This window comes from Mesoplodon bidens (genome assembly GCF_964165515.1).
Source record: "Mesoplodon bidens genome assembly, chromosome: 12".
Classification (NCBI taxonomy): Eukaryota; Metazoa; Chordata; class Mammalia; order Artiodactyla; family Ziphiidae; genus Mesoplodon; species Mesoplodon bidens.
In genome coordinates, this window is record NC_138168.1 from 63,125,045 (window position 1) to 63,151,797 (window position 26,753).

Here is a 26,753-nt window from a genome sequence, read left to right on the forward strand (position 1 = left end):
CACTACTTATTTCTTCATGGTGAAAATCTGTTGTTTCCTCTCTGAGCTCTAGATGAATAAAGTACCTTGACTCAGAAGAACGTAACCTTTCATTAATTAAAGTAGCAACTACTAAGATTTTCTTTTGTGGTTGTTGTTTCTGGTTTACTTTTATTTATTGAGTGAATGCTACTTTTAATTTTTCTTAGTGTAGCTCTCGGACCAAACAGTAAAACTTTATACAGAGGGATGGTCTGTCTTCTTGTGGAACCTTGGAATTCTTGCACTAATCTGAACATTTCTGCGTTGTCCCATTGTCTCTGTGTCTGCCCTTATTTTTCTCACCACATTTGCCTCATTCATTCATTCAGAAGATATTTATTGACTACATGTCAAGTACTGTTGTATACCCTACCGATATACAAGAGAAACAATATCTTATTCCATTGTACTTAACATTGTTAGAAAATTCATAGGAAAAGATTTGCCTCAGTAGAGGGAATAGAAAGTCAAAAAGCCATGAGGCATGGTTGAGCTTAGACCATTTAAAGAATAGCCAGAAGATAATGTTGCTGAAATAGAGCTAAAAAGGGGAGAGTGTTAGGAGATGAGGCTGGGAAAGTTGAGAAACTCTAGATCATGGGAGCCTTGTGAACTATGTTAAGAAATCTAGATTTTTTCCAAGTGTAATGGGAAGCCATGGGAGGATTTATATTTTCCAAAGATCACCCCACTGCTGAATAGAGAAAGGAAAGTAGCAGGGCAAGAGGACATAGGGAGACCTCTGGGAAGGTCGTTAGAGAAATCCAGGAGAGGGACCATGATGATGTGACATGGACTGGAGTTGTGGCAGTGACAGTAGGAAGAAGGGGTCAGATTCAGAATGTATTCTGGATGTAGATCTTTCTGACTGGCTGACTGTGGAGTGTGAGCAGAAAAAAATTCAAGGACGACACCTCAGCTTTTGGTCTGGATGATTGGCTAAAAGGCAGTAGCAATACCTGTCATGGAAAAGACTGGGGAAGAAGCGAATTATTTGGGTGTGGAGCAGTGGGGAGAGATTATATATCTTAGCACATGAAAGTGTTGTATCCAGAGGCATATTATCTGTTGCTAGAACTGGTACTTGTTATCATGAAGGCTGTCACCTTTCTTCCTGGGTTCCAAGTATTTGTAAGAGCCACTGGACACTCAGTAGACTATTTTAATATGCAGCCAGGTGAACTTAAAGGAAAAGCAACCTCCTGAAAGTCATCTGTTAAGATTCTCATTATAAAGAGGGGGCAGGGCTGAAGACTCAGAGAAGCAGGTGTGCCTATATTGTACTATGCATGTCGTAGATACCTACGGTTTGTTTTTTTGTTGCCTGACTTCCATCCTGATAATTGTATTCAATTTCTCTCTAGTACAGAGCCTGCCTCCTGATTTTGTAAATAAAGTTTTATTGGTACGAGGCCATCCCCATTTGTTGACATAATGTCCATGGCTGCTTCTGAGCTACAAATGACAAAGTTGAATAGACAAAGACTGTATGTTCCACAAAGGCTAAAATATTTATTATGGGGCTTTTTACAGAAAAAGTTTGCTGATCCCTGCACTGGTGGAATTATCATCCTCCAGCTTTCAACCCAGGTGCCTTGGGTAAAGCTGATTCCACTCATAGACTCCAAGGTCCGCCTGAGTTAAACCACTCTCCACATTCCCTTCCGCTGGCATGAGTGACCAGTTCAGGAGTGAGCGCTGACCTCAGCTGCTCTAATTTATGAGAACTCAGAACTTTGCCTGGAATTCTGGGTCAAAGACTATAGATTTTTGTGAATCCAGAAGGCTGTAGGTCTAGAAGTGCTGGTACCTCTTTTGTTGGTGACAAAAGAATACAAGATGGAAAAGAAGAGCTCTGGAGAGAGAGATGGAGAGAGAGAGGAAGAGGGGGTGCAGAAGGAGGGGGTGGGGGGAGAGAGAGAGAGGGAGAGAGAACCAAACCCTGGTCATGTACTTTGAGTTCTTTCATCCAGTCCTGTCTCAAACCAGTGTACCTAGGACTTTTCTGTTAAATTCCTTTTTTTTCAATAAATCCCCTTTCTGCTTAAGCCAGGCTAGATGGAGTTTTTTGGTCGTTTGCCACTGAAAGAAACCTAATAGATGTAAATGGGTATCATGCTGGATCATAATATATGTGATTTGTCTGATATTGAGATGACATTAAGAAATGTATGCCTTAGACATTTTATCTTTCCTAGAAAGCCCAACTCAAATGGTTCCTTTGTCATAAAGTCTCAGCAGAAAGTGAATTTTCATTCCTTTCCTCTCCTATAGGATTTTTTCCCAGTGCAACACTTGGGAAATTTAATATGTTCTACCTTACTTTGTGATTATTTGAGAAATATTTCTATTCTATACATAGGTTTTAAGGTCTGTGAGAGCAGAAACCACATCTTACTCACCTATGCATCTCCTCTAGAACTTAACACAATGCATAGGACTACCATATTAAGGACTTAAAAGATGGTAAGCAAATCACTGAGTGTGCCTTGGTAGCAGTTTAATTTGAAGCTACAAATTAAAGATGAGGCAAAATGAAGTAGAACAAGTTGAGTGAAAGAGAAAACAAGTGCCACCTCCCTCCCCACCACCCCTGCAAACTTTGCTCCCTACTTGGAAGGAGAAGGTATTTAAATTAGATGCAGATTATAGTTTTGATTTAGATTGGAATAGATTTTAAAAAAATATCTGAATATAAAAATTGTATAATAGCTAAAAATAAACCAAATCTCTGGGATCTACCTAAAATATAAAGAAATAGGATCAGGATACTTATCAAAAATGTGTAATGGCTAGGGGTTAGGGGATGGGTGAGAAATTAAACTATTTCCTAAGTGTACTCTACTGAATTCAATCCATTCAATAAGCTATTTACATATATTATGCCTGATTTGTCTTGCATTTCTAGCTTTGGAATTTAAATGCAAATGATCAACTCTTTAAAAAGATGTTTAAATTTTTTAAATAATTCACAAATAAACATGAGACCTGATTAATTTAAATATATGACCCATATATTTATGTACTAGCATAATTAAATAACCCATTTAATTTAACCCATGTTTATTGAGAATCTTCCATGTCGAAGCTGAGTTTCTGAGCTCAAGAACTTTGGAGTTAATAGAGAAAGTAAATCTATGAACAACTAGAATGGTGCTTTCAAGTATAGCTTTCTGTGACGATGAAGATGTTTGCGATATCTGCATTGTCCGATCTGGAAGCCACTGGCTTCTGAGCATTTGAAATAATGCTAATGTGAGAGAGAAGCTGAATTTTACACTTTATTTAATTTTAATTCATTTAAGTTTAATAGCCACATTTGTCTACTGGACAGCAAAGAACTAGAATATGGGTAAAATTGACATAAGTGACATAGTACAGATATAAACAGACCGTTTGCTAGATAGTTTTAAAGAAAAGATGGCTGCTGACAGGTCAAGGGAACCAGGAAAGGATTTGTGTGAGTGACTTCTGGGAAGGGTTTTAAAAGATGTGTAGGGTTGACATATATAAATGTATTTATGCATTTACACACATACACATTATGGAATAATCAGGGGAAGAATTTTTCAGGCAGAGGGACTAGACTGAATGAAGGCAAAGTGTGGAAACTATTTGGAAAATATGGTAAGCCCAGTTTGGTTTTGACGTAAAAAGTATGTACAAGAGTAATATGAACTTGGACTTGGATGTATCTATTTCATATCAAGCTCAGAAACTCTTTCCTCAGCTGTGTCAAGTTTACTGATGAGCATTCTTCATTTCTGTTAGTGTTTTTTGGTCTCTAACATTTAATCTTGATTCTTTATTAGAATTTCCATCTCTCCACTTACATTGTCCATCTGTTTTTGCATGTTGTCTACTTTTTTCATTAAATTCTTCAGCGTATTAATTATAGTTTAAAAAATTTCCTAGTCTAATAATTCCAATATTTCTACCATATCTGACTCTGGTTCTGATGTTTGTTCAGTCTCTTCAAACTGTTTTTTCTTGTTTGTTTGTGGGGTTTTTTTTTTTTTTTTGTCTTTCAGTATGTTTTGCAATTTTTTATTGAAAGGTAGACATGATGTACTGAGTGAAAGGAGCTGCAGTAAATAGGCCTCTAGTAATGTAGTAGTAAGGTGTTGGGGGAGGGGAAGCATTTTATAGTCCTATGATTGGGCCTCAGTCTTTCGGTGAGCTTGTGCCTCTGTAAACATCACCAGTACTTTCAGTCCCTCCTTGTCTTTGGTGTGATCACATAGCTAGAGGGAGCTGAAGTTAAGTATTTTCCTTCCTCCCGGTAGGTTAGACTCGAACAAAATCCCAATAGGTAAGGCTCTAGTAAAATAATTTCTCCTTGGGCCTGGCCTTGTTAAGAAGAACAGAGTGCTCTGGTGTATTTTTAAATGGTTACTTTTCCCTTTCCCCTGCATGAAGCAACAGTGGATTTTCCTCCAATATTCATAGAGCTCCTGGAGGTAAGATTCACAAAAGCATGGGGCTGCCCTTATGACTGGGTCTGGGACTACTTTCTCTATAAATAAATTTCTAAATTGAAGTTAAAATATTTGAGTGTGAGTAAAAGGAAAGTGGAGGATTCCATGATAACGGAGTGTTCCCACCCGGGTAACAAGTAGATTAATAGTGCTATTAATAGAAATGCAGAGTCACATGGAGAAGTTGATTTTGAGAGAAACTATGATGTTCTCTTAGCGAGGAACATAATAAGACCAATAGTATTCCTCCTTTTTTTCCTAACATCAAGGATGATTCACCTAAGCATATTTACACAAAACGAATAACATCCTCCCTCAAAAAGGTCTTCAAGCAGATGACCCCTGGACCCAGCTCTCTATTAAAAACACCCAAGGGTGCCTCCAGTGAACATCTCCCAGGAGAGCCTCTTGGCTGTTGCTCTTGGCAATGACCACTTCTTGTCCACTACTTCCAATAGTGGTCAGCAAGAATTTCCATAGCAGCAGCTTCCAGTGGCCACCCATATTGTCACAGATCCTAACCAGCAGCAACACATCCCAACAGGTCTTCCTTCTTTTCTTCCTTCCTTCCTCCAAGAGATTGCCAGCAGCTCTTGACCCCTTATCCTTGGAAGCCCATTAAATTCTAAAAGATTTAATTGTAAAGGACCTCAATCCCATACATCTTCTCAAAAGTCTTCTGGTTTCCCTCAGTGACTAATGGGAGCATTAGACTTCCAGCATCACTCCTCAAGCCCATATCTCAATAGGCTCTCTATTAAGCCCTTTAGGGGCAGTTAAGATGTCACACTGTTCTTTCAAAGTCCTTTATATCTCCATTGGTTACTCTACATACCTAGTAGAAAAGTCCCATAGACAGAGATGTTGGGCTTCTGGCTTGAAGGACTGATGGGTGTTTACTCATTGTGGGGTCCTCTATGTACTCCAGTTAGCCAAGCAATCTCTGGGTGTAGGAGGTCACTAGACAGTCATGTTTGGAGCAGAGAAACAGAAAGACTACCTGGAAAAGATAGTTAGAAAATTGACAAAGACTCAAACCCAAAGGATGAAAGCCACCAGAAACCAGAAGTGAGAGAACTGAGAATATGTATACTATTCTGTATACTGGACACCATTTTCAGTTGTCTTTCCCACTTTCTTTTGCTGTTTACCAAGGCAGAACACATGAACTGACTTCCCCAGACTTCCAGCAAAGCTCCTGTCTTCCTTAAAATGTATCTCCCAATGGTCACATTATAAATTCCATAACTCCCTCCTCAAATACAGGCAATTTTAGTGTTTGTCTCATGCCCCACACACGTCCCTTCTCACACCACATCCCTATTTCAAGGTGTTTATGCAAATGGAGTTCTGGGAATTTCTCAGACTTCTCAGAGCTCCTTAATATAAACATGGAAACTTGCCTAGAGTTACAAATTATCAGTGACATGAAATAGTTTTCATATTGAGATTCATCAGCCCAAATTATGGGTAAAGTTTAAAAACTAGCAAATAAGCAAAATGCAAAAACAAACAAACAAGCAAAACACAGTCATGTAGAAAATATTTCCTAAGCCCTTGGATTTAATGTCATTTTCAGTATTTCATAATAACTCACTAGAGAGGATACAACAAATACTGACCACAGATCAGAAAGAATCCAGGAAGAGAGGAATTGGGGAGAAAAATAAAGAGTTGAGCCTGTGCTTAGTTAAAAAAAATTCCTCTGGAATGATATAAAAGAACATTTGAAAAAAGAATAAAATAATAATAGTTTGTCTTTTTTTAATGCTTAGGGTTTCAATTTTAAAGGGCTTCAATCTCAAACATAGAATAAATCAATATATATTGGATTGAAAAATGGAGGATATAAACATTGTTAACAGTTAATGTAGAAGTATAAATTTAAATTTTGATCTCAGTTTCCCAATTTGAATTAACCCAATTGTGTTAACTGTGTGGACAAAAACTGTATTAGAATTTGTTGACCTAATGCAAATCTTACGTATGTTTTACATTCTTGAGACATAAATTTGAATTAATCAGTGACATTCTACATTTATTACTATTCTTTGTCTTTTAAATATCTAATATAGAAGAGAGTCTCCATGTCTACTGTTTTGGATCCTATATTTAGATTTGGAATGTGACAGTATTTTAAGAATACATTTTACATTGCTTACTTTATTCTTAGTCCTAGCAACAGTCTAAATATAATCAGTATGATTCATGAGATGAAGAATAGTTATTGTAAATTTATAGAAGAAAATCTTCCATGAATTTATTTATGGAATTGGAAAGTGAGGTAAGAGAATACACGTAATATACATGAATACATGTAGCCTAGAAGTTATATGTGTGTTGCACATGCTCCTGGGCACCTGGCACATTAAGGAATAGTAACTTGAATGGCTTAGCCATCTGTTTATGTATCGTGAGCTGTTTATCTAAATCTGAAATCATGAAAAACGCTAACACTTTTTGGCATATTCTTGCTATATTTTAATGAGGAGTTAAAAGATTTATTTTTTAAAACTTTTTCTGATTATAAAATAATGCATGTTCATTTTGGAAAATTATAGAAAATTATTTTTAAAGAATATAAAATTACTTTAAATTGAATATTATGAGAAGAATACTACTAAGAGATTTATTTCTTTTAAAAGTCATCTCTGGATTATGTCTGGAGTTGGTACAGATTAGACCAATCACTTCTGAAGCAGTATGAGCTGTGTAGAATAACAAAGATGTGAACAAAGATATGAACCAAAGTCATCATGGAAGTATTACATTTAGTGTATAATGAATAGGTTCCCTAATATTCTCAGGTGGTCAGTTAGGTTTTTTCTTTAGCTATCATAATGAGCCAATCAATTTAAGGATAGATGATAGGCTTAATACACTGCAATTCTTATTCTCATAGAAGCTCAAATTGCCCCATCTTCAGTAGGAGTCTCTTCAATTTGCCTCCCGAATCCTTTCAGTATGATCTTAATGGTCCTTGTTAGCTTCATTATTATCCAATATATAAAGGTGTTCCCTGCATAAATGTATTTATCTTACACATTTACTGCCCCAGTCCTGGAGTCAGCCATTCTCCAAGAAGCCTTAGGTTCTTTTAGTGGAAAATAACAAGAGCACAATCTGGACTTAGGGATGCTCATTGCTTTTTAGTTGTCATTGTAGCTAAGCTTTTTCAGTGAGCAGATGTAGGAAGAAATATACATACGTGTGTGTGTTTTAAAAGATAAAATACATCATAAGTTTACGCTGATATTTCTAATTCAAATTCAGGACTACAGAATCTAACTTAATCACTTTTATATTACATCTGTATTTTCTGACTTCCTCACTAAGAATCCTAGGAAAACTCACCACCACTTGGGATAGTGTTAGAATGTCCATAATGGTTAATTTGCTTGATCTCACCTTACACACCCCACAGTCTAAGAATAACAGTACCACCACCACCACCACCAATAAAAGGAGTTAAATGTGTGTGTGTGTGGCATATGCTACTTTCATTCTCTCCCCAAACATTTTATGGTTGCACTCCACACTATCAGAGTATATAGCCACTGTATACTATACTTTCTCCTCTTTAGCCTTTATTTAGTTTTAGTTCTAAAGATAAGCTATATTTAATGCTCACCACCAGTCCTTACATTAACATCTCTCACACATTTTTGTTTTTTGAGCTTCTTCTCAGGTAGGCTCCTCAGAAAGTGTTCATAGGAACAATATGCCCTGAGTTCTTACATGGTTTTGATGATTTGTCTGTGTCCTTTATTCTTGAATATCAGTTTTGAAGGGTAAAAATTCTTTGGCTCATATTTTCTTTCCTTCAGTATCTTAAACATGTTATTGTAATTTTTCTGATATGAAGTGTTGCTGTCATTATCAGAATAATGAATTAATTTTCTTTTACTTATAAAGTTCATGTTCTTTTGCCTAGATATCCCAAAAGTTTTTCCTTTTTCTTTATAGTGAAGCAATTTTACTAGAATATGTCTTAGTGTTGGTTGACTTTATTATGTATATGGCATGCTTTTTCAGTATCACTTTCTTTCTTTCTTTCTTTCTTTCTTTCTTTCTTTCTTTCTTTCTTTCTTTCTTTCTTCCATCTTTCTTTCTTTCTTTCTTTCTTTTCTTACTTTCTTTTCAGTATCACTTTCAAATCACTTCTTATTTCAGTTTTCTTGATTTATAGTTTTTGGTTTTGTTCTTCTTCAGGAACTCCTACATTCATATGTTGGACCTTCTTTGCCTATCAGTAATACTTACCACTTTTTCTTGAAACCATTTAATTCTTTTTTTATTTAAAAAAAATTTCTCTCCTCATTATCTCTTCTTCTTAAGGAATTAACTGTTGTGTTTGTTCACTCTTGTGTTCCTTCTATTTTTCTAATATTTCTTTAATTTCTAATTCCTTCTTGAGTTTTTATCATCATATTTCCAGGTTTTACTAACTCATTTATGTTGTTATTTTATGTCACTAGTCGTTCCCTTTTAGTCATTTATGTCCAGTGTTATTTTCTTAATGTTCTTTTGAAATAGTAGGTTATAGTTTTGACATGTTTTCTGGGCATGTATTTCTGGCATGCTTTTATTATCTGTAGATATGTTATTCTGTCCTTTATTATTTTTTTCATATACTATCTTTGTATGCATTTAGCTTTTTTTAAAAACATCTTTATTGGAATATAATTGCTTTACAATGGTGTGTTACTTTCTGCTGTATAACAAAGTGAGTCAGTTATACATATACATATATCCCCATAACTCCTCCCTCTTGCATCTCCCTCACACACTCCCTATCCCACCCCTCTAGATGGTCACAAAGCACCAAGCTGATCTCCCTGTGCTATGCAGCTGCTTCCCAATAGCTATCTATTTTACATTTGGTAGTATATATATGTCCATGCCACTCTCTCACTTCATCCCACCTTAGCCTTCCCACTCCCCGTGTCCTCAAGTCCATTCTCTACGTCTGCATCTTTATTCCTGTCCTACCCCTAGGTTCTTCAGAACCTTTTTTTTTTTTAGATTCCATATATATGTGTTAGCATATGGTATTTGTTTTTCTCTTTCTGACTTACTTCGCTCTGTATGACAGACTCTAGGTCCAACCACCTCACTACAAATAACTCAATTTCATTTCTTTTTATGGCTGAGTAATATTCCATTGTATATATGTGCCACATATTCTTTATCCATTCATCTGTTGATGGACACTAAGGTTGCTTCCATGTCCTGGCTATTGTAAATAGAGCTGCAATGAACATTGTGTTACATGACTCTTTCTGAGTTCTGGTTTTCTCAGGGTATATGCCCAGTAGTGGGATTGCTGTGTTGTATGGTAGTTCTATTTTTAGTCTTTTAAGGAACCTCCATACTGTTCTCCATAGTGGCTGTATCACTTTACATTCCCACCAACAGTGCAAGAGGGTTCTCTTTTCTCCACACCCTCTCTAGCATTTATTGTTTGTAGAGTTTTTGGTGATTGTCATTCTGACTGGTGTGAGGTGATACCTCATTGTACTTTTGACTTGCATTTCCCTAATGATTAAAGATGTTGAGCATTCTTTCATGTGTTTGTTGGTAATCCGTATATCTTCTTTGGAGAAATGTCTGTTTAGGTCTTCTGCCCATTTTTTGATTGGGTTGGTTTTTTTTTTGATATCAAGCTGCATGAGCTGCTTGTATATTTTGGAGATTAATCCTTTGTCAGTTGCTTCATTTGCAAATATTTTCTCCCATTCTGAGAGTTGTCTTTTCATCATGTTTATGGTTTCCTTTGCTGTGCAAAAGCTTTAAAGTTCCATTAGGTCCCATTTGTTTATTTTTTTTTTATTTACATTTCTCTAGGAGATGGATCAAAAAGGATCTTGCTGTGATTTGTGTCATAGAGTGTCCTGCCTATGTTTTCCTCTAAAAGTTTTATAGTGTGTGGCCTTACATTTAGGTCTTTAATCCATTTTGAGTTTATTTTTGTGTATGGTGTTAGGGAGTGTTCTAATTTCATTCTTTTCCATGTACCTGTCCAGTTTTCTCAGCACCACTTATTGAAGAGGTTATCTGTTCTCCACTGTATATTCTTGCCTCCTTTATCAAAAGTAAGGTAACCATAGGTGCGTGGGTTTATCTCTGGGCATTCTATCCTGTTACACTGACCTTTATTTCTGTTTTTGTGCTGGTACCATACCATCTTGATTACCGTAGGCTTGTAGTATAGTCTGAAGTCAGGGAGCCTGATTCTTCCAGCTCCATTTTTCTTTCTCAAGATTGCTTTTGCTATTCAGGGTCTTTTGTGTTTCCATACAAATTGTGAAATTTTTTGTTCTAGTTCTGTGAAAAATGCCATTGGTAGTTTGATGGGGACTGCATTGAATCTGTAGATTGCTTTGGGTAGTACAGTCATTTTCACAATGTTGATTCTTCCAATCCAAGAACATGGTATATCTCTCCATCTGTTTGTGTCATCTTTAATTTCTTTCATCAGTGTCTTATAATTTTCTGCATACAGGTCTTTTGTCTCCTTAGGTAGGTTTATTCCTAGGTATGTTATTTTTTTTTGTTGCAATGGTAAATGGGCGTGTTTCCTTAAGTTCTCTTTCAGATTTTCATCATTAGTGTATAAGAATGCAAGAGATTTCTGTGCATTAATTTGCTACTTTACCAAATTCATTGATTAGCTCTAGTAGTTTTCTGGTAGAATCTTTAGGATTCTCAATATATAGCATCATGTCATCTGCAAACCGTGACATCTTTACTTCTTCTTTTCCGATTTGGATTCCTTTTATTTCTTTTTCTTCTCTGATTGCTGTGGCTAAAACTTGCAAAATTATGTTGAATAATAGTGGTGAGAGTGAGCTATCTTTTCTTGTTCCTGATCTTAGAGGAAATGGTTTCAGTTTTTCACCATTGAGAATGGTGTTGGCTGTGGGTTTGTCATATATGACCTTTATTATGTTGAGATAAGTGCTCTGTATGCCTACTTTCTGGAGGATTTTTATCATTATGGACTTGGCTTTGATAATTTTGTTTTTCTGTTTTTTAGGTAAAATTAGTTTTCCTGGACTTTATTTAGGAAGGAGCCTTGGTTTAAATAGCTTTTCTGACTTCATAGAGCTCCCTCTTTGGTTGTTTTCATGCAGCATTAAAAATATGGTTATTTGCTTCCTGAGATTTTGAATCTGTTTCTCTTTTTATTTTTACCTGGACCCTCTCTCTCAATGTTTTTGCTGTCTCTGACTTGCTTAATTTTAATTTTAGTCCCAAGAATGTGGAGTCCTCCCTTGGGAGAGAGCCTTGGTTTCTAAGTTTTGTTGGGATGGGCAAAACTCCTACCAGTTTCATAAGCTATCCTCAGATTGATCTCCTATATTTCACTGTTGGATATTTTGGAGCTCTCCCCTTCTCAGAAGCATCAGATACCCTGCTGCATTCCTTTGCTTTTTCTCACATTTATGCTGACATAGTGTGGGTCTTGTGGTGGTTGATGATTTTCCCCCTCTCTTATCTTGGGGCAAGGGATGCTTTGCCACCTAATTTTGTTGTAAATATGTCTCATGGTGTTTTGATTTTGCAATCTAGTTACCCTATATTTATGTAGAGATTTGGAAAATCTAAAATCTATGCTTCTGCTATTACTTCTATCTTCCCAGAATTCTCAAATTCCTTTTAAAACAGTTAGGCTCATTTACAATGGCCCTTCATCTTTGCAGCTAGGAGTCAACTGACAGAAAGGAAATGTAAAGCAAACAGTGTGCTCTGTGTGTGTGTGTGTTTGCATGTGGGCTTATTTGGGGAAGTGGAGTGCAGCTACTGATGGCATTGCTGTATATGTATGTAGGTGTATCCTAAAAGTCCAATGTTTTGACCAGAAATACTTTTCACATTTTGAACATGGGAAGCTTTCCCTTTGGTTTGTGGCATGGGTACTGTTTGTAGAACTAGTCTTTATTTTTGGATGTATTTTTGTCTTTTAGAATGACACTGGCACTACAACATTGCTAATTACCTTGTGAGGGCTTCGTCTGCCTGCAACTATTTTTTTTTCCCTAGAATCCACAGCTATTCTGATCTAGAAAAAAAATGGGCTTTTAGTTGTCCCTTGAGTGTTTTTGTTTGCCACTTATGTCAGTTGATTTTTCAGTGGAGACCTGGTGAGGTCCAATATCATTTCTACACAGGTCTTCTTGAACTATTTCATTTTATCAAACCACTTGCTAAATTATTGATTTTGAGATCTGATAAAGTGGAAAACTTGGGGAAATGGAGGAGTTGCTTTTAATTTAAGGCAAATTTCTATGATACAAATGAATGGAAGATTTACTTATCCTTCTTTTTCTACTTATGCCATCATGTATTTGTGATATTATCTGGCAACTGAAAGCAGAACTATACAAAATAAGACTTATTAAGTTGTTCCACTTTAGTGAGATTTTATACTTTTTCAGATTTAACAGCAAGATATTAAAGTTCAGAAATAGATCTACAGTAGAGCATACAAATTCAAAAGATAGTTAAAATTTTTCTATGTGCAAGGCACATAGGCTTTTGTGTGATCTACAGTAGAGCATACAAATTCAAAAAATTTTTCTATGTGCAAGGCACATGGGCTATTGTGTGATGACAGGTTGGAAATTAGATGCCTACAATGGCCAGAGAGGTATTAAATGTAAACAGGGCCAAGTGTAATACAACAGGGGTTAGTGGAGACTGAAATAATCTAGAGAGAATTGAAGTGTTTATAAAGTACCGTGAAGATAAAAAAAATGCCTGTGTACTCAATACAGTGTATATGCCTGCAAATTTGTGACACCTGATTCAGTGTGATGTGTATTCATGTAAAAGTTCTATTGAAGGAATTAACCAATTGATTAGAGGATAAAAGATATCTAGAAAATTATAAGTGAATTGTTTTAAGACAAACAAAATCTTTCCATTTTTACTCAAGAAAACTCAGAAATGTTTAGAGAATAAATGAATAACCAAGCCCTTTGTAGAAAAAATATATACTTTATTTTCAACTAGAAAGGTGCAAACATGTAACTTTTGGTCACACTCTCAACAAATAAACTGTCCAAAAAAACAGTCATAGTCAAAGTAGAAACAAATGCGTCCAGGTGGAAAAACCAATCAGCTATACAGAGCTACTCATTTTTTAATAAAGGTCATTTGTACATTAAAAGTGAGCCTACCACTTTTCCAACCTACAAATCAGACTTCCAAGGACATTGCTGCCTCACCTTCAGCAAAAAAACTGTTTTGATGGACTGTTGCTCTAACTGAGCAGAATTTCCATTTGAATATCCATTTCATGCTTTGAGTTATCAGACAAGCTTTATGTCCTACCTATGGTGTTCAGAATTGAGGCTAACATTTGAAATATCAAAGCATTAAAAACATAAACAAAAAGGCACAAACAACTTTAAATTAACTTAGATAACTGTACAAATATATATATATATATATATACACACACACACAGTATTTACAGTATCAATAAAAAAAAATCTGGCTTGTTACAGGCAAATTAGCTTGCCACAAGCTGTCCAGTCTAATAGACAGGATTCTGATTCCTGAACACTGTCATCCGAATCAGAAGGTCAGAGCTGAATCTGCTGTTATGACTTAGAGAAGAACTTGACTCATCCTCATGATGGCTGGAGAATGCACATCCTAGCTGTCACTGGAGCTACAAGCAGGTCAGTGAGTCTTCCTTCCCAGTGACACTCCAAATAGCAGGCACATCACTACTGTAAGAAGACAAGGCTTCCTACTGGTCCCCTCCCATTGCTCCTAGCATACATGCTGGTGCCATGCACTAATGCAGTCCCACGGTCAAGTCTTACTTCCTTCAAACCAGTGTCTGGGGTTGACAGACTGTTTGAATGTCATATGGCACAAGATTTTGAATTTGGTGGGAATTTTTCTTTTCCCCAGTTAGAAAAACAAATTTAAATAACCTGTTCTACTGAAATCATGTTTACACAAAAATGAGATGTGAATCAGTTCAAGTGACAGCCTAAAGAGTTCATGTCTCTCACTCTCTCTGGCTTTAGGCCATGTCTCCATACATCTTTCTGTAGTACAGCGACTCAAAGATGTCATTGTCTCCGGGGCAGTTGTAATGGCAGGCACAGGTCTTGATGAACATCATGCTCTTCTTCATGACCTCGCCATCAGGACACTTGAACTCCACGGGAAGGGTTGTGGTTCTGTGAGGGGTGCAGCACCGCCCATCGGTGCACACGCCGCAGAATTTAGCACGGAATGTCTTTACACTGGTGCAGCCAGAAAGCTCAAACTTGACAGGCTTGGAGATTTTGGGGGTCCGGATGCACTTTTTGCCCTTCTGAGGAAGACAAGGGAGGAGAGAAAAATCAATGACTCTGCAAGGGGTGTGGCTTTCTTCAACCTCTGGGTGTTCTCGCCTTAGGGCTGTCTGACTTCTGTTTATATTTTGAGGATGGGAAGGTTGAGTCTCATTTGCCAGTTTTCTAAAAATAGACATGGCCTCTTCTGGGATGTCTTGAATGAACTAACACTGTGGAGGATTTCCGAGTGGAAAATTGGTGGTTCCTATTACATAACATCTCATTCCATCAAAACAGTTCAATGGTTGGATATTTTTGGAGATGACAGGCCTATAATAACAAGGGTGGTAAGAGACCTAACTTTGGTCCTGTCCTAACTTTGGTCCTGTCCACTCTTGTTCCATGATTATGAGTTAATAGGAGGAGAAAACGTACCTTAATATTCTCTTCCAGATCAGCTTCACAAGGCCTGACCATGCAGAGGCGGCTCTGCTTCTCCAGCCTGCAGAAGGCGTTGTCATTGGTAACCCGGGTGGAGATGCCCATCCCGCAGGTCTTGGAACAGGCACTCCACTCTGTGGTCTGGACCAGGCAGTTGGCTCGAATCATGGTTGGGTCTGGGCCAAACGTGTCTTCCAGTCGGTAAGCTGGGAGAGCAGAGCACGCAAACACGAGGTAAGACGCCAGGCTAAGACATTTCCCCCTGCCCTTGGCAAAGTCAGGACTCAGCCCCAGGGGGGAGAATCACGAGGCTGACTTAGAGGAAGACTCAGCTCACCAGCGAGGGCAGGGCCGACCATGGTGTGGTCCTTGGGCTCGTCACACACCCACTCCTCGCAGCATTTCCCGGGCAGCTTGACCCTTCGTGGGAAGGGGCAGTCGGGGCTGGGCAGGCGGACATCCATGCTGCACAGGGGCACGCAGCCCACCGCCCCGTCCAGGCAAGTGCACTGGTATTTGCAGCTGCTCTGGAAGGACTCTCCGCTCCGGTACACCGTCCCTCCGAAGACGCAGGGGGCACCATCTTTGGCTGAAGGAGAGGAAGGGAAAAGGGGTCGTGCAGGGGTCAAGCATCGGTTCTCTAGCCTGAACCGGAAGCGCGTCGGGGATGCGAGCTGGGAGCAGGGCTCCAGGGAAACAGCCTGAGGAAGGGACGCAATTCGAGCGGCTTTCTTTTCCGGCGGGACGGTGAGCGTGAGGGAAGAGGTGGTGGGTCATCGAGTGTCCCCCGGCGCCCCGGTGGCGGTGGCGGCGGCGCGGGGCGAGGGGCCCGGGGAGGCGGGGAGGGGACGGGGGCCGCAGGTCTTACCGGTGCACACGCCGATCTTGCGGTTGGCCGGAGAGCCGAAGTCGCAGAAGAGGCCCTTGTGCGGGTCGCAGGGGTCGCGCTCGGTGCACAGCTCGCCCAGCTGCTTGGCGCATACGCGGCAGCAGCCGCAGCTGTCCAGTATCAGGCTGACGCCGGCGGGGCAGCGCGGCGCCGGGCCGGCAGCGCACTGGCACCGGCCGCCGCAGTCCTGGCCGGAGGTGGGCTGTGGAGGGAGGCGGCTGTCAGCCGGGCGCACGCCCCTCGTTGCCGCCGGGGTCCCTCCCGGTCCCCTGCCCGGCCCCGGCCGCCGCGGGGGTCTCCAGTGCTTACCCGGCTGCAGAGGGCGAGCAGGAGCACGAAGGCGCAGCGGACGGGGCCCAGGCCGGTGGCGGACATGGTCGGGGCGCTGCGGGCGGCGGGCGGCGGCGGGGCGGGCGGGCGGTTCGGGTTCGGGCCGGAGGCGGGGTCGGGACGCGCCGGGCTGCTGTCTCGGGAGCTGTCGGCCTGGGCGGCTGCCGTCGAACTGAAGGCAGTGGGTCGCCGGCGGTGGGAGTCGCACTGGCTGCCTCCTCTCGGCGGGGAAGAGTTGTTGTGTGAGGCCAGGACGGGCGGCCCGAGGCTTTTATACGCTCAGGGCGGCCCCGGCTCGCCAATGAGCTGAATGGAGTCCTACACAAACAGGGACATTCCTCGCATTCCTCCCCACCTTCCTGCCTCATCAACTCACACCGGATTGATCCTGACCCCTTGACACTCAGCATTCCTCCCGTCTGAAAAAGCTGGCACACTCCAGCTCACCAAAAAAAAAAAAAAAAAAAAAAAAAGGCTCAGTATTTCCAGCCACCAAATAGGACTTTTTTTTTCCTCTTGCCTCTTCGCATCACTCCTGATTTATATCATTTAAAAAACACATCGGCAGTGATTAACATTATTTTTATGCCACTCACTTCTGTTTCTAATAGCTGTGCCTGTTCTACACACTGACATAAATCCTTTGTAGGAGGTAGGTAGCTGAAGAGGCTAATAGCAGGGATTCCTAAAAAATTTGAAAGGGTTTCCTTTTTTATTGGTTTGGTAGTGATTTTTAGTTTTAGAGGCTGTCTGCCTTTGAAACTCTTCAGAGAGCAGAAAAGGAGTTCGTTGCTTTTAACTGCTTAAAATCCCCTAGAAGCAGAAGCATACCTGCAAATCCCTGAATCCCACATTGGAGATGCAGGAATTTGATCATTTGTCACTTGGAATAACGGTTTGGATGCCCATGCCAGACGAAAAGGAGAATAAAGCCAGGGGTCTGAGTATGGATGCAGTTTTCTGGGAGGGATTTCCACCACTCTTGCTTTGTTTTCTCTTAATATATGTAGCAGTTTTATCGTTGGGGCTATAGAGAGGGAAAAAGGATGAGTGGACATCAACACTTCCAGAAAAATCCATCTATTGTTATGTCAGAGCAAGTGATTATGTGTTGGGTAGGTAGAGACCCTGGGTGTTGGGATGTTAAAAGGGGTGGGAAGACAGGGGAACCATACAGGAGGGGAGCAGCAAGAAGCTTGAGGTTCACTTGGGGAGTTTTAAACACATTTGTGGGTCTTTGAGAAATGAGTGATTTTCCTTATGCTAAAACCTGTAATCTTCAAATGTGAAGATTTAGTTGTCTTGCAGTTTAAAAAAATCTGATTATATAACGAGAACACTGTATCCCCATTATATTTGGTTATAAGCTAAGAGTGTCAGTAAGTAATATATTTTAGTGACTCTCCACACATCTGTGAATAGTAATTGTTACTTCTTATTACCCAAGGAGCCTGTAGCCTAATGGAGGGAGATCAGGGCAAGGAAAGAATAGGTTTTATTCCCTCTGCTTGTGTGCAGATGTCAAATATGGCCAATAAAGTCTAAACATATGTCCCTTTCCTAATATTGCTATTTAGCTTCACTAAGGAGTCAGTTAATTAACTGTGCTTCCCTCTAGAATCTATAGTTTAGTATTTTTTTGTTGTTAATAATTCCAGTTTCCACTTTATGTAAAGAGAATGATCCCATGGCTATGCCATTTTTTCCTATTGTAATGCCACATCCTTTGATGCTGGTGTTACCCATGAGTAGATTCATTTTAGTTGCTGATGCTTCCTTGTATAGGTTGAAATTAACCTATCTGTTTCAGATGCAAAGGCAAGCTTTCAGAAACATTATAGATTTATAATTTGAAAATAGCCTGTTTAAACTGGCCACATTTTTTCAAGTTTCATTTCATTCTGTTGAAAAACAGCCAAGAAAAAAAAATAACTACTCCAACTTCAGCACAGACCACATCATCTGGGCACAATTACCTTGTTAAGCAGTCCACATGTTGTACAGTGTAGTTGCATGTCAACAGTGGGAATGGCCAGCCAACGATGGGGGTCTCTGAAGCTCAGGAAGAATTTTCATCATTGTTATTTCATGTTCTTTCCAAGCATTCCTCAAAGAGAAGAGGCCTTAAAAGTTCCTATTTAAAGACGGAACATTCCGAGTTATGTTAATAGCCACATGTGTATTAAAGGCAACTTGGCCCCCAACTTTTTCTTCCCCTGTGGATGATTTTAAAAGTCCAAAATATGTGGGAAGCCACAGTGAAATCTTTCAAGACCTAAACCCCCAATTATATCTACCACTAATGGTTGGAAAGGTGTGGTGGATGGAGAAGGGGAGGGATGTGAAACTGAGACCTCACCCAAAGTGACATGTGGCCTGGGCCATGAGCTCTTGTGGCTTGCAGGGTGAGGGAGATGGAAGAACTGGTTGGGAATTTTTGAATACTCTGGAGAGTCTAAGAGCCACCACTTCATGCCCAGCAGAGTGGAGGCTCTCATTCATGGAGGGGCTAAATTGCTTGACTGGGTTACAGCTGGGTGACCTGGGTTGTATTCTTGGAGCTGCCATTCACAAGTAGGAGTCAGACTCCTGAGTTTCCGTTTATAAAATGATGGTTTAATGATAGTTAATTAGACTACAGTTCTCAGAGAATTGGTGCTTTATTTTATTTTACTTTATTTTTAAATTTAATTTAATTTTATCTTTTTGATCTTTCTTGATTTTCTCTTTCTCCGCAAGCATAACAAGTATATTCCTATTCTGCTGTGTTGTTAAAAATATCGGGAAGTATTATAAAAACAATTTGGTTTTAATAAAATTCACGTGGTCCCTCAAACTCTCAAAAGTCCATAGTTAGCTCCAGTTGGATGGTTTTAATATTGGCTAAGAGAAAATAGGCATATTGAAATATACAGAACATGGAATCTCAGAATAGAAAAATATGCTGTGCATGTAAGGTTAGATTGGGGCTTTATGATCAAAACTCTTTTGAAAGGTTTAAAATGAAAGATTATTAAGACAGTGACAGAAAGAGGGCGGGAGAGAAAGAATGAATACACCCAAGACATTCATAGACTCAAAAGTATGTTTATATTGTGATATGGACCATCAAATGCCAGGAAATTCAAAGGGAAAGGCTGACACTCTGTCCTTCACTCATGCCATGGGATGTGAATTCTTGCACTATTATAAATGACTCAGCAAATGTTTGTGTGTGCCTGGGCAGTAAAGTGGAAATAGTGGCTTCTTATAACTTCTTCCAGCTCTGACTTATCCCAACCCTTTTGATTGACAGCAGGTCAGAACTGGGAGAAAAAGGTCTTTGAATTTGTGTGTAAAATGGTTAAGATGCACTAATTTTGTCTTGTAAGCAAGTGTTTATCTAGCAAATGCTTTTTAGAGAGCATTTTTTCTTTTTCCTGGTAGAATGAGGAATTCACTCAGCTGGCCACTGAGTCCTATTTACAGAGCTATATAAGGTACGTGTGTGTCTACTCAGGCATCATTTGTACAGGTCGTTTGGTTAAGGCTTGTAAGATGTTCAGCTGCGGATGTACTACATTCCTTCTCTTATGTTTTTTGTTGTTTTTTTTCCCCTGAAAAAAAAAGGTTACTTGATCAGGTATCAGACAGAGAGAAAACCTGGCAGGACTACAGGAAAGTGGCCAGACTTGGAGTGTTTGTGTACTTGAAGAAGGAATCTTGCACATTTCAGCTTTCAGTCGTAGACATTTTCTTATAAGAGCAAGCAGGAGTCTGTGCCAGCCCTCAAAGCGGAAATCAAAGCTCCTAGGGAATGTGACTCAGAGCCAAGACCCATACGCAATGCATACACTAAGCCATCAGATTTATAGGAAGTCTAGCCGTATAAGGACATCTGGACGGGGAATGATTTGTCGTGATGGTCAGTTGGGAGTGGGCTTCCGATATTTCTGACATGCCTCAAATCCAATCATGTAAATGAATTCCAGCAAAAAACATGGTGTGCCAGAAGGCTTTTTGAAAAATAGTCATAAATATTATCCTAAAATCTTCGGGGACCCTGGCTTGGCTTACATTTCCTTGTATTTGCTTAAGATGAAGGTTAAAGAGAGGGCGTACTCCCTGGGAGTTCAGAGGTGGGAAAGAAGCACGGATGTTTACTATCTAAATTACATTCATTTCCTTCATGCTTTTCCCTCCTTATAATTAGTTCTCTGATTTTCTTAGGATATTTTCTGATGCAAAGTTATTTGTAAGAAGGTAGTCAAGACTGTTGCATGTGGTCTGTGTTTTAAGTTTGCCTGTTCATTTACTTGCTGGTAAATGGAATTGAGGGTTAGAGGAGTGAGGAAGGAAAAGAATTTTTTAAAAATATGCAATTTCCTTTCGTTTGCTACTTGTCTCACTTATTCTGTTAGTTTAGTTAGAATCCTGTGTTGCCTGTAGTCTGCTTGCATTAGTCTGAGATGGTGCTGGAGAATACAGATGCTTCTACATGGAGGTGTCTAACACTTTTCCTGACAGATTAGCAACGCAAATATATTACCATAGCAACCAGGAGTATTTACAACCCTTTGTTTTCTCTACCTAAACAGGTAGAGTCCCCTTGGTGATACTTAAGGAGATAAGTGAGTAGGAATGAAAAGAATGGAGGTAACCACTCTTTCAAATGTGTGATTTGGGGAAAGCAAATCAATAGGTTTAAGAGGAAGACAGAATTGAGATGAGAATTTATTTCAAAGAATGGGAGTAAATGAAAGGATAAATAGTTTGAAAGCCACTTCTCACAACTTCAGGGCTTCCTGGAATACTTTTTGAAAATCATTAGGTAGGACCCAGAGAACCGGCTAGGAGGGTGGAGGTGTGAGTTCCACACCTGCCCCTTACCTGCCATGGGAGCTCAGGGTCAGACCTAATCTTCCCTGAGCCCCCAATTTCCCACCCGCTCATAGTTATTTTCCAGCCCAAGGAGACCATGCTTATGAAAGTACTTTTAGATAATGTATGAGGATTTAACATCTTTATTGGAGTATAATTGCTTTACAATGGTGTGTTAGTTTCTGCTTTATAACAAACTGAATCAGTTATACATATACATATGTTCCCATATCTCTTCCCTCCTGTGTCTCCCTCCCTCCCACCCTCCCTATCCCACCCCTCTAGGCAGTCACAAACCACACAAACCACCGAGCTGATCTCCCTGTGCTACTCGGCTGCTTCCCACTAGCTATCCACTTTACGTTTGATAGTGTATATATGTCCATGCCACTCTCTCACCTCGTCACAGCTTACCCTTCCCCCTCCCCATATCCTCAAGTCCATGCTCTAGTAGGTCTGTGTCTTTATTCCCATCTTACCCCTAGGTTCTTCATGACCTTTTTTTACTTCTTAGATTCCATATATATGTGTTAGTATACCATATTTGTTTTTCTCTTTCTGACTTACTTCGCTCTGTATGACAGACTCTAGGTCCATCCACCCCACCACAAATAACTCAATTTCATTTCTTTTTATGGCTGAGTAATATTCCATTATATATATGTGCCACACCTTCTTTATCCATTCATCTGTTGATGGACAATTAGGTTGCTTCCATGTCCTGGCTATTGTAGATAGAGCTGCGATGAACATTTTGGTACATGACTCTTTTTGAATTATGGTTTTCTCAGGGTATATGCCCAGTACTGGGATTGCTGGGTCATATGGTAGTTCTATTTGTAGTTATTTTTTATTTTGTTTTGTTTTGTGGTACATGGGCCTCTCAGTGTTGTGGCCTCTCCCACTGCAGAGCACAGGCTCCGGACGCGCAGGCTCAGTGGCCACGGCTCACGGGCCTAGCTGCTCCGGGACATGTGGGATCTTCCTGGACCGGGGCACGAACCCATGTCTCCTGCATCGGCACGTGGACGCTCAACCACTGCACCAACAAGGAAGCCCTATTGGTAGTTTTTTAAGGGACCTCCATACTGTTCTCCATAGTGGCTGTATCAATTTATATTCCCACCAACAGTGCAAGAGGGTTCCCTTTTCTCCACACCCTCTCCAGCATTTATTGTTTGTAGATTTTTTAATGATGGCCTTTCTGACCGTGTGAGATGATATCTCATTGTAGTTTTGATTTGCATTTCTCTAATGATTAGTGATGTTGAGTATTCTTTCATGTGTTTGTTGGCAATCTGTATATCTTCTTTGGAAAAATGTCTATGTAGGTCTTCTGCCCATTTTTGGATTGGGTTTTTTTTTTGTTGTTGTTATTGAGCTGCATGAGCTGCTTGTAAATTTTGGAGATTAATCCTTTGTCAGATGCTTCATTTGCAAATATTTTCTCCCATTCTGAGGGTTGTCTTTTGGTCTTGTTTATGGTTTCCTTTGCTGTGCAAAAGCTCTTAAGTTTCATTAGGTCCCATGTGTTTATTTTTGTCTTTATTTCCATTTCTGTAGGAGGTGGGTCCAAAAGGATCTTGCTGTGATTTATGTCATAGAGTGTTCTGCCTATGTTTTCCTCTAAGAGTTTGATAGTGTCTGGCCTTACATTTAGGTCTTTAATCCATTTTGAGCTTATTTTTATGTATGGTGTTAGGGAGTGATCTAATCTCATACTTTTACATGTCCCTATCCAGTTTTCCCAGCACCACTTATTGAAGAGACTGTCCTTTCTCCACTGTACATTCCTGCCTCCTTTATCAAAGATAAGGTGACCATATGTGCGTGGGTTTATCTCTGGGCTTTCTATCCTGTTCCATTGATCTATCTTTCTGTTTTTGTGCCAGTACCATACTGTCTTGATTACTGTAGCTTTGTAGTATAGTCTGAAGTCAGGGAGCCTGATTCCTCCAGCTCCATTTTTCGTTCTCAAGATTGCTTTGGCTATTCGGGGTCTTTTGTGTTTCCATACAAATTGTGAAATTTTTTGCTCTAGTTCTGTGAAAAATGCCAGTGGTAGTTTGATAGGGATTGCATTGAATCTGTAGATTGCTTTGGGTAGTAGAGTCATTTTCACAATGTTGATTCTTCCAATCCAAGAACATGGTATATCTCTCCATCTTTTGTATCATCTTTAATTTCTTTCATCAGTGTCTTATAGTTTTCTGCATACAGGTCTTTTGTCTCCTTAGGTAGGTTTATTCCTAAATATTTTATTCTTTTTGTTGCAATTGTAAATGGGAGTGTTTTCTTAAGTTCACTTTCAGATTTTTCATCATTAGTGTATAAGAATGCCAGAGATTTCTGTGCATTAATTTTGTATCCTGCTACTTTACCAAATTCATTGATTAGCTCTAGTAGTTTTCTGGTAGCATCTTTAGGATTCTCTATGTAGAGTATCATGTCATCTGCAAACAGTGACAGCTTTACTTCTTCTTTTCTGATTTGGATTCCTTTTTTTTTTCTTTTTCTTCTCTGATTGCAGTGGCTAGAACTTCCAAAACTATGTTGAATAAGAGTGATGAGAGTGGGCAACCTTGTCTTGCTCCTGATCTTAGTGGAAATGGTTTCAGTTTTTCACCATTGAGGACGATGTTGGCTGTGGGTTTGTCATATATGGCCTTTATTATGTTGAGGAAAGTTCCCTCTATGCCTACTTTCTGGAGGGTTTTTATCATAAATGGGTATTGAATTTTGTCTAAAGCTTTCTCTGCATCTATTGAGATGATCATATGGTTTTTCTCCTTCAATTTGTTAATATGGTGTGTCACATTGATAGATTTGCGTATATTGAAGAATCCTTGCATTCCTGGAATAAACCCCACTTGATCATGGTGCATGATCCTTTTAATGTGCTGTTGGATTCTGTTTTCTAGTATTTTGTTGAGGATTTTTGCATCTATGTTCATCAGTGATATTGGCCTGTAGTTTTCTTTCTTTGTGACATCTTTGTCTGGTTTTGGTATTAGGGTGATGGTGGACTCGTAGAATGAGTTTGGGAGTGTTCCTCCCTCTGCTATATTTTGAAAGAGTTTGAGAAGGAAAAGTGTTAGCTCTTCTCTAAATGTTTGATAGAATTTGCCTGTGAAGCCGTCTGGTCCTGGGCTTTTGTTTGTTGGAAGATTTTTAATCACAGTTTCAATTTCAGTGCTTGTGATTGGTCTGTTCATATTTTCTATTTCTTCCTGGTTCAGTCTCAGCAGGTTGTGCATTTCTAAGAATGTGTTCATTTCTTCTAGGTTGTCCATTTTATTCACATAGAATTGCTTGTAGTAATCTCTCATGATCTTTTGTATTTCTGCAGTGTGAGTTGTTACTTCTTTTCCATTTCTAATTCTACTGATTTGAGTCTTCTCCCTTATTTTCTTGATGAGCCTGGCTAATGGTTTATCAATTTTGTTTATCTTCTCAAAGAACCAGCTTTTAGTTTTATTGATCTTTGCTATCGTTTCCTTCATTTCTTTCTCATTTATTTCTGATCTGATCTTTATGATTTCTTTCCTTCTGCTAACTTTGGGGTTTTGAGGATTTTAAATGTACCCATCTCTTCTCTCTTTCAGTGGCTCTTCCTCCTCTTAATTCCAACTAAGCCTTGATTTTAAAAAGCCCATTGCAGTTTGACTTGATAACACCATTCATCTTTGCAGGGATTTCTGAGTGTTAAAATTCCACCTGAGGTTAGAGACATCAAATGTGACTTCTTCATTTTTTAGATTAGGTGCTCAGAACTGGTAGAGACATTTAACAAATGAAACTTTTAGGTAAAAATATCATATGTAAATATTCAAGAGACAACTAAAAATTTATTATTATTGCCTGTTTCAGTGATGTTTTCTTTAGCTTATTTATTCCTCAGAAACCAAGATGGTATTTTTTCTTTTTTTTTTTTGCGGTACCTGAGCCTCTCACTGTTGTGGCCTCTCCCGTTGTGGAGCACAGGCTCCGGATGCACAGGCTCAGCGGCCATGGCTCACGGGCCCAGCCACTCCGCAGCATGTGGGATCTTCCTGGACCGGGACACGAACCCGTGTCCCCTGCATCGGCAAGTGGACTCTCAACCACTGCACCACCAGGGAAGCCCAAGATGATATTTTTTTGCTTAACATAATGCCACAGACATTTTACACTCTACATTAGACTTTCTTCTTTCATTTAATTTTAAATGTGAACTATGCTACCATGATAGTGACAAGCAAGTTTTCAAATTGAATGGAAACTGGTAGCCAGTACCTGCTAAAGTGTTAAAAACTAAGCTGTTCAAATTGTCCAAAGAGTTTCTAAAATATTCCTCTATGTGGGAATTTTTAAGTAACTATGCCTATGGGAATCATATATTAAAATCTGAACAGATGGATAAGGCTTTTTGCGAAGGCTTCATCAGGCTTCTAGGTCAGAGCTTAACACCATAAAGGAAGAAAAGCCACTCTGCTTAAACTCTTGACATCATCAGATTTGAAGTAAATGGGAACTAATGCATTGTTTAATCTGATGTTAGGACTCACAATGCCAATTTTGTCTGATCAGTTTAACAAGAATGCTTCTTAGTGCTCTGTCAGGGTGCCTGAAATGGATACCCTATATGGCTGTATCACCTTCCCTTTATGTAGAAATTTTACATTTACAAAAGTCCTTTCACATGCACGATCTCACTTCGGCTTCATAACAGTCCTGTGAGGAATTATTCTCCCCATTTTGCAGGTGAGGAAATTGAGGTCCAAGAAGGCTAAGTAATATTACATAAGCTTGGGCAGAGGTGGAGCAGGGACATGAGAGTCTGAATTTGGTTCTAAAGGGAACACTTCTTTTCAAACTACACTGCCTCTTTTCTTCACGTTCTATATACACTGATCTGTGAACAATGTATGTTCTTAAGATAGTTATCTCAGAGCTTCTTAAAACTCTTAAAGCACAAACCCTAGAAGGCATATAAAACACTGTGGGCTAATTAGCATAGTCAGTATTATGCTGCGGTCTGAGATAAGCATGAAGTAGAAAGATAATGTTTACTGATCTGTATTACGAGAGACTCTTGGGCTTAGACAAAGATTTCCTCACCCCCCCCTACCCACCCCACCCCGGCCAGTTAAGATTTTTGTGATTTTTGCTGTGTAGGCAGATGTGTTGCTTCTTATCCACTAAGGAACTGATGTAGCTAAAAAAGGAAACATGAATCAAGATGATGGGTATGCTTTGGGAGGCTTAATATCAGGGTGTGTACTACTATGACATCAGCCACAGCCCACACTGAAAATGTGCAGTCTCTAACTCAGTGCTGTCTTGTTTAGGCTGAGACTCGGACCAACCACAGGCATCAAAAACGTCTTGAATAATTGCATCATTCACTGATAAGCAACCCTTGTGCATAAATACTATGGCAGACTCTCA

General features: G+C 39.5%; 2 protein-coding genes across 2 annotated transcripts in view; one reads left to right on the forward strand and one right to left on the reverse strand.

The window, feature by feature from the left end:
- Nucleotides 1-13,482: 13,482 nt before the first annotated feature.
- CCN2 (cellular communication network factor 2) lies at nt 13,483-16,653 on the reverse strand. The gene is made up of 5 exons (XM_081251578.1): nt 16,443-16,653; nt 16,113-16,335; nt 15,582-15,833; nt 15,239-15,450; nt 13,483-14,841 (listed from the first exon to the last, which is right to left on the reverse strand). Exons 1-5 carry the CDS (start codon nt 16,506-16,508, stop codon nt 14,545-14,547), a joined length of 1,050 nt encoding a protein of 349 aa, XP_081107704.1. The 5' UTR covers nt 16,509-16,653; the 3' UTR covers nt 13,483-14,544.
- LOC308625895 (uncharacterized protein) overlaps nt 15,840-26,753 on the forward strand; it is a gene marked incomplete at its 3' end in the record, with an annotated part of 154,880 nt that continues 143,966 nt past the window's right edge. Inside the window, exon 1 of the mRNA XM_081250495.1 lies at nt 15,840-15,991. The remainder of the gene's footprint in view (nt 15,992-26,753) is intronic.

What these genes read in the sequence shown, in the direction of transcription:
- CCN2 (XM_081251578.1), bottom strand. Translation starts at nt 16,508, where the DNA reads ATGTCCGCCACCGGCCTGGGCCCCGTCCGCTGCGCCTTCGTGCTCCTG. An exon ending in TGCTCGCCCTCTGCAGCCGG is followed by an intron (nt 16,336 to 16,442) that starts GTAAGCACTGGA and finishes CTCCCTCCACAG; the next exon opens with CCCACCTCCGGCCAGGACTG. An exon ending in GGTCGGCCCTGCCCTCGCTG is followed by an intron (nt 15,451 to 15,581) that starts GTGAGCTGAGTC and finishes CTGCTCTCCCAG; the next exon opens with CTTACCGACTGGAAGACACG.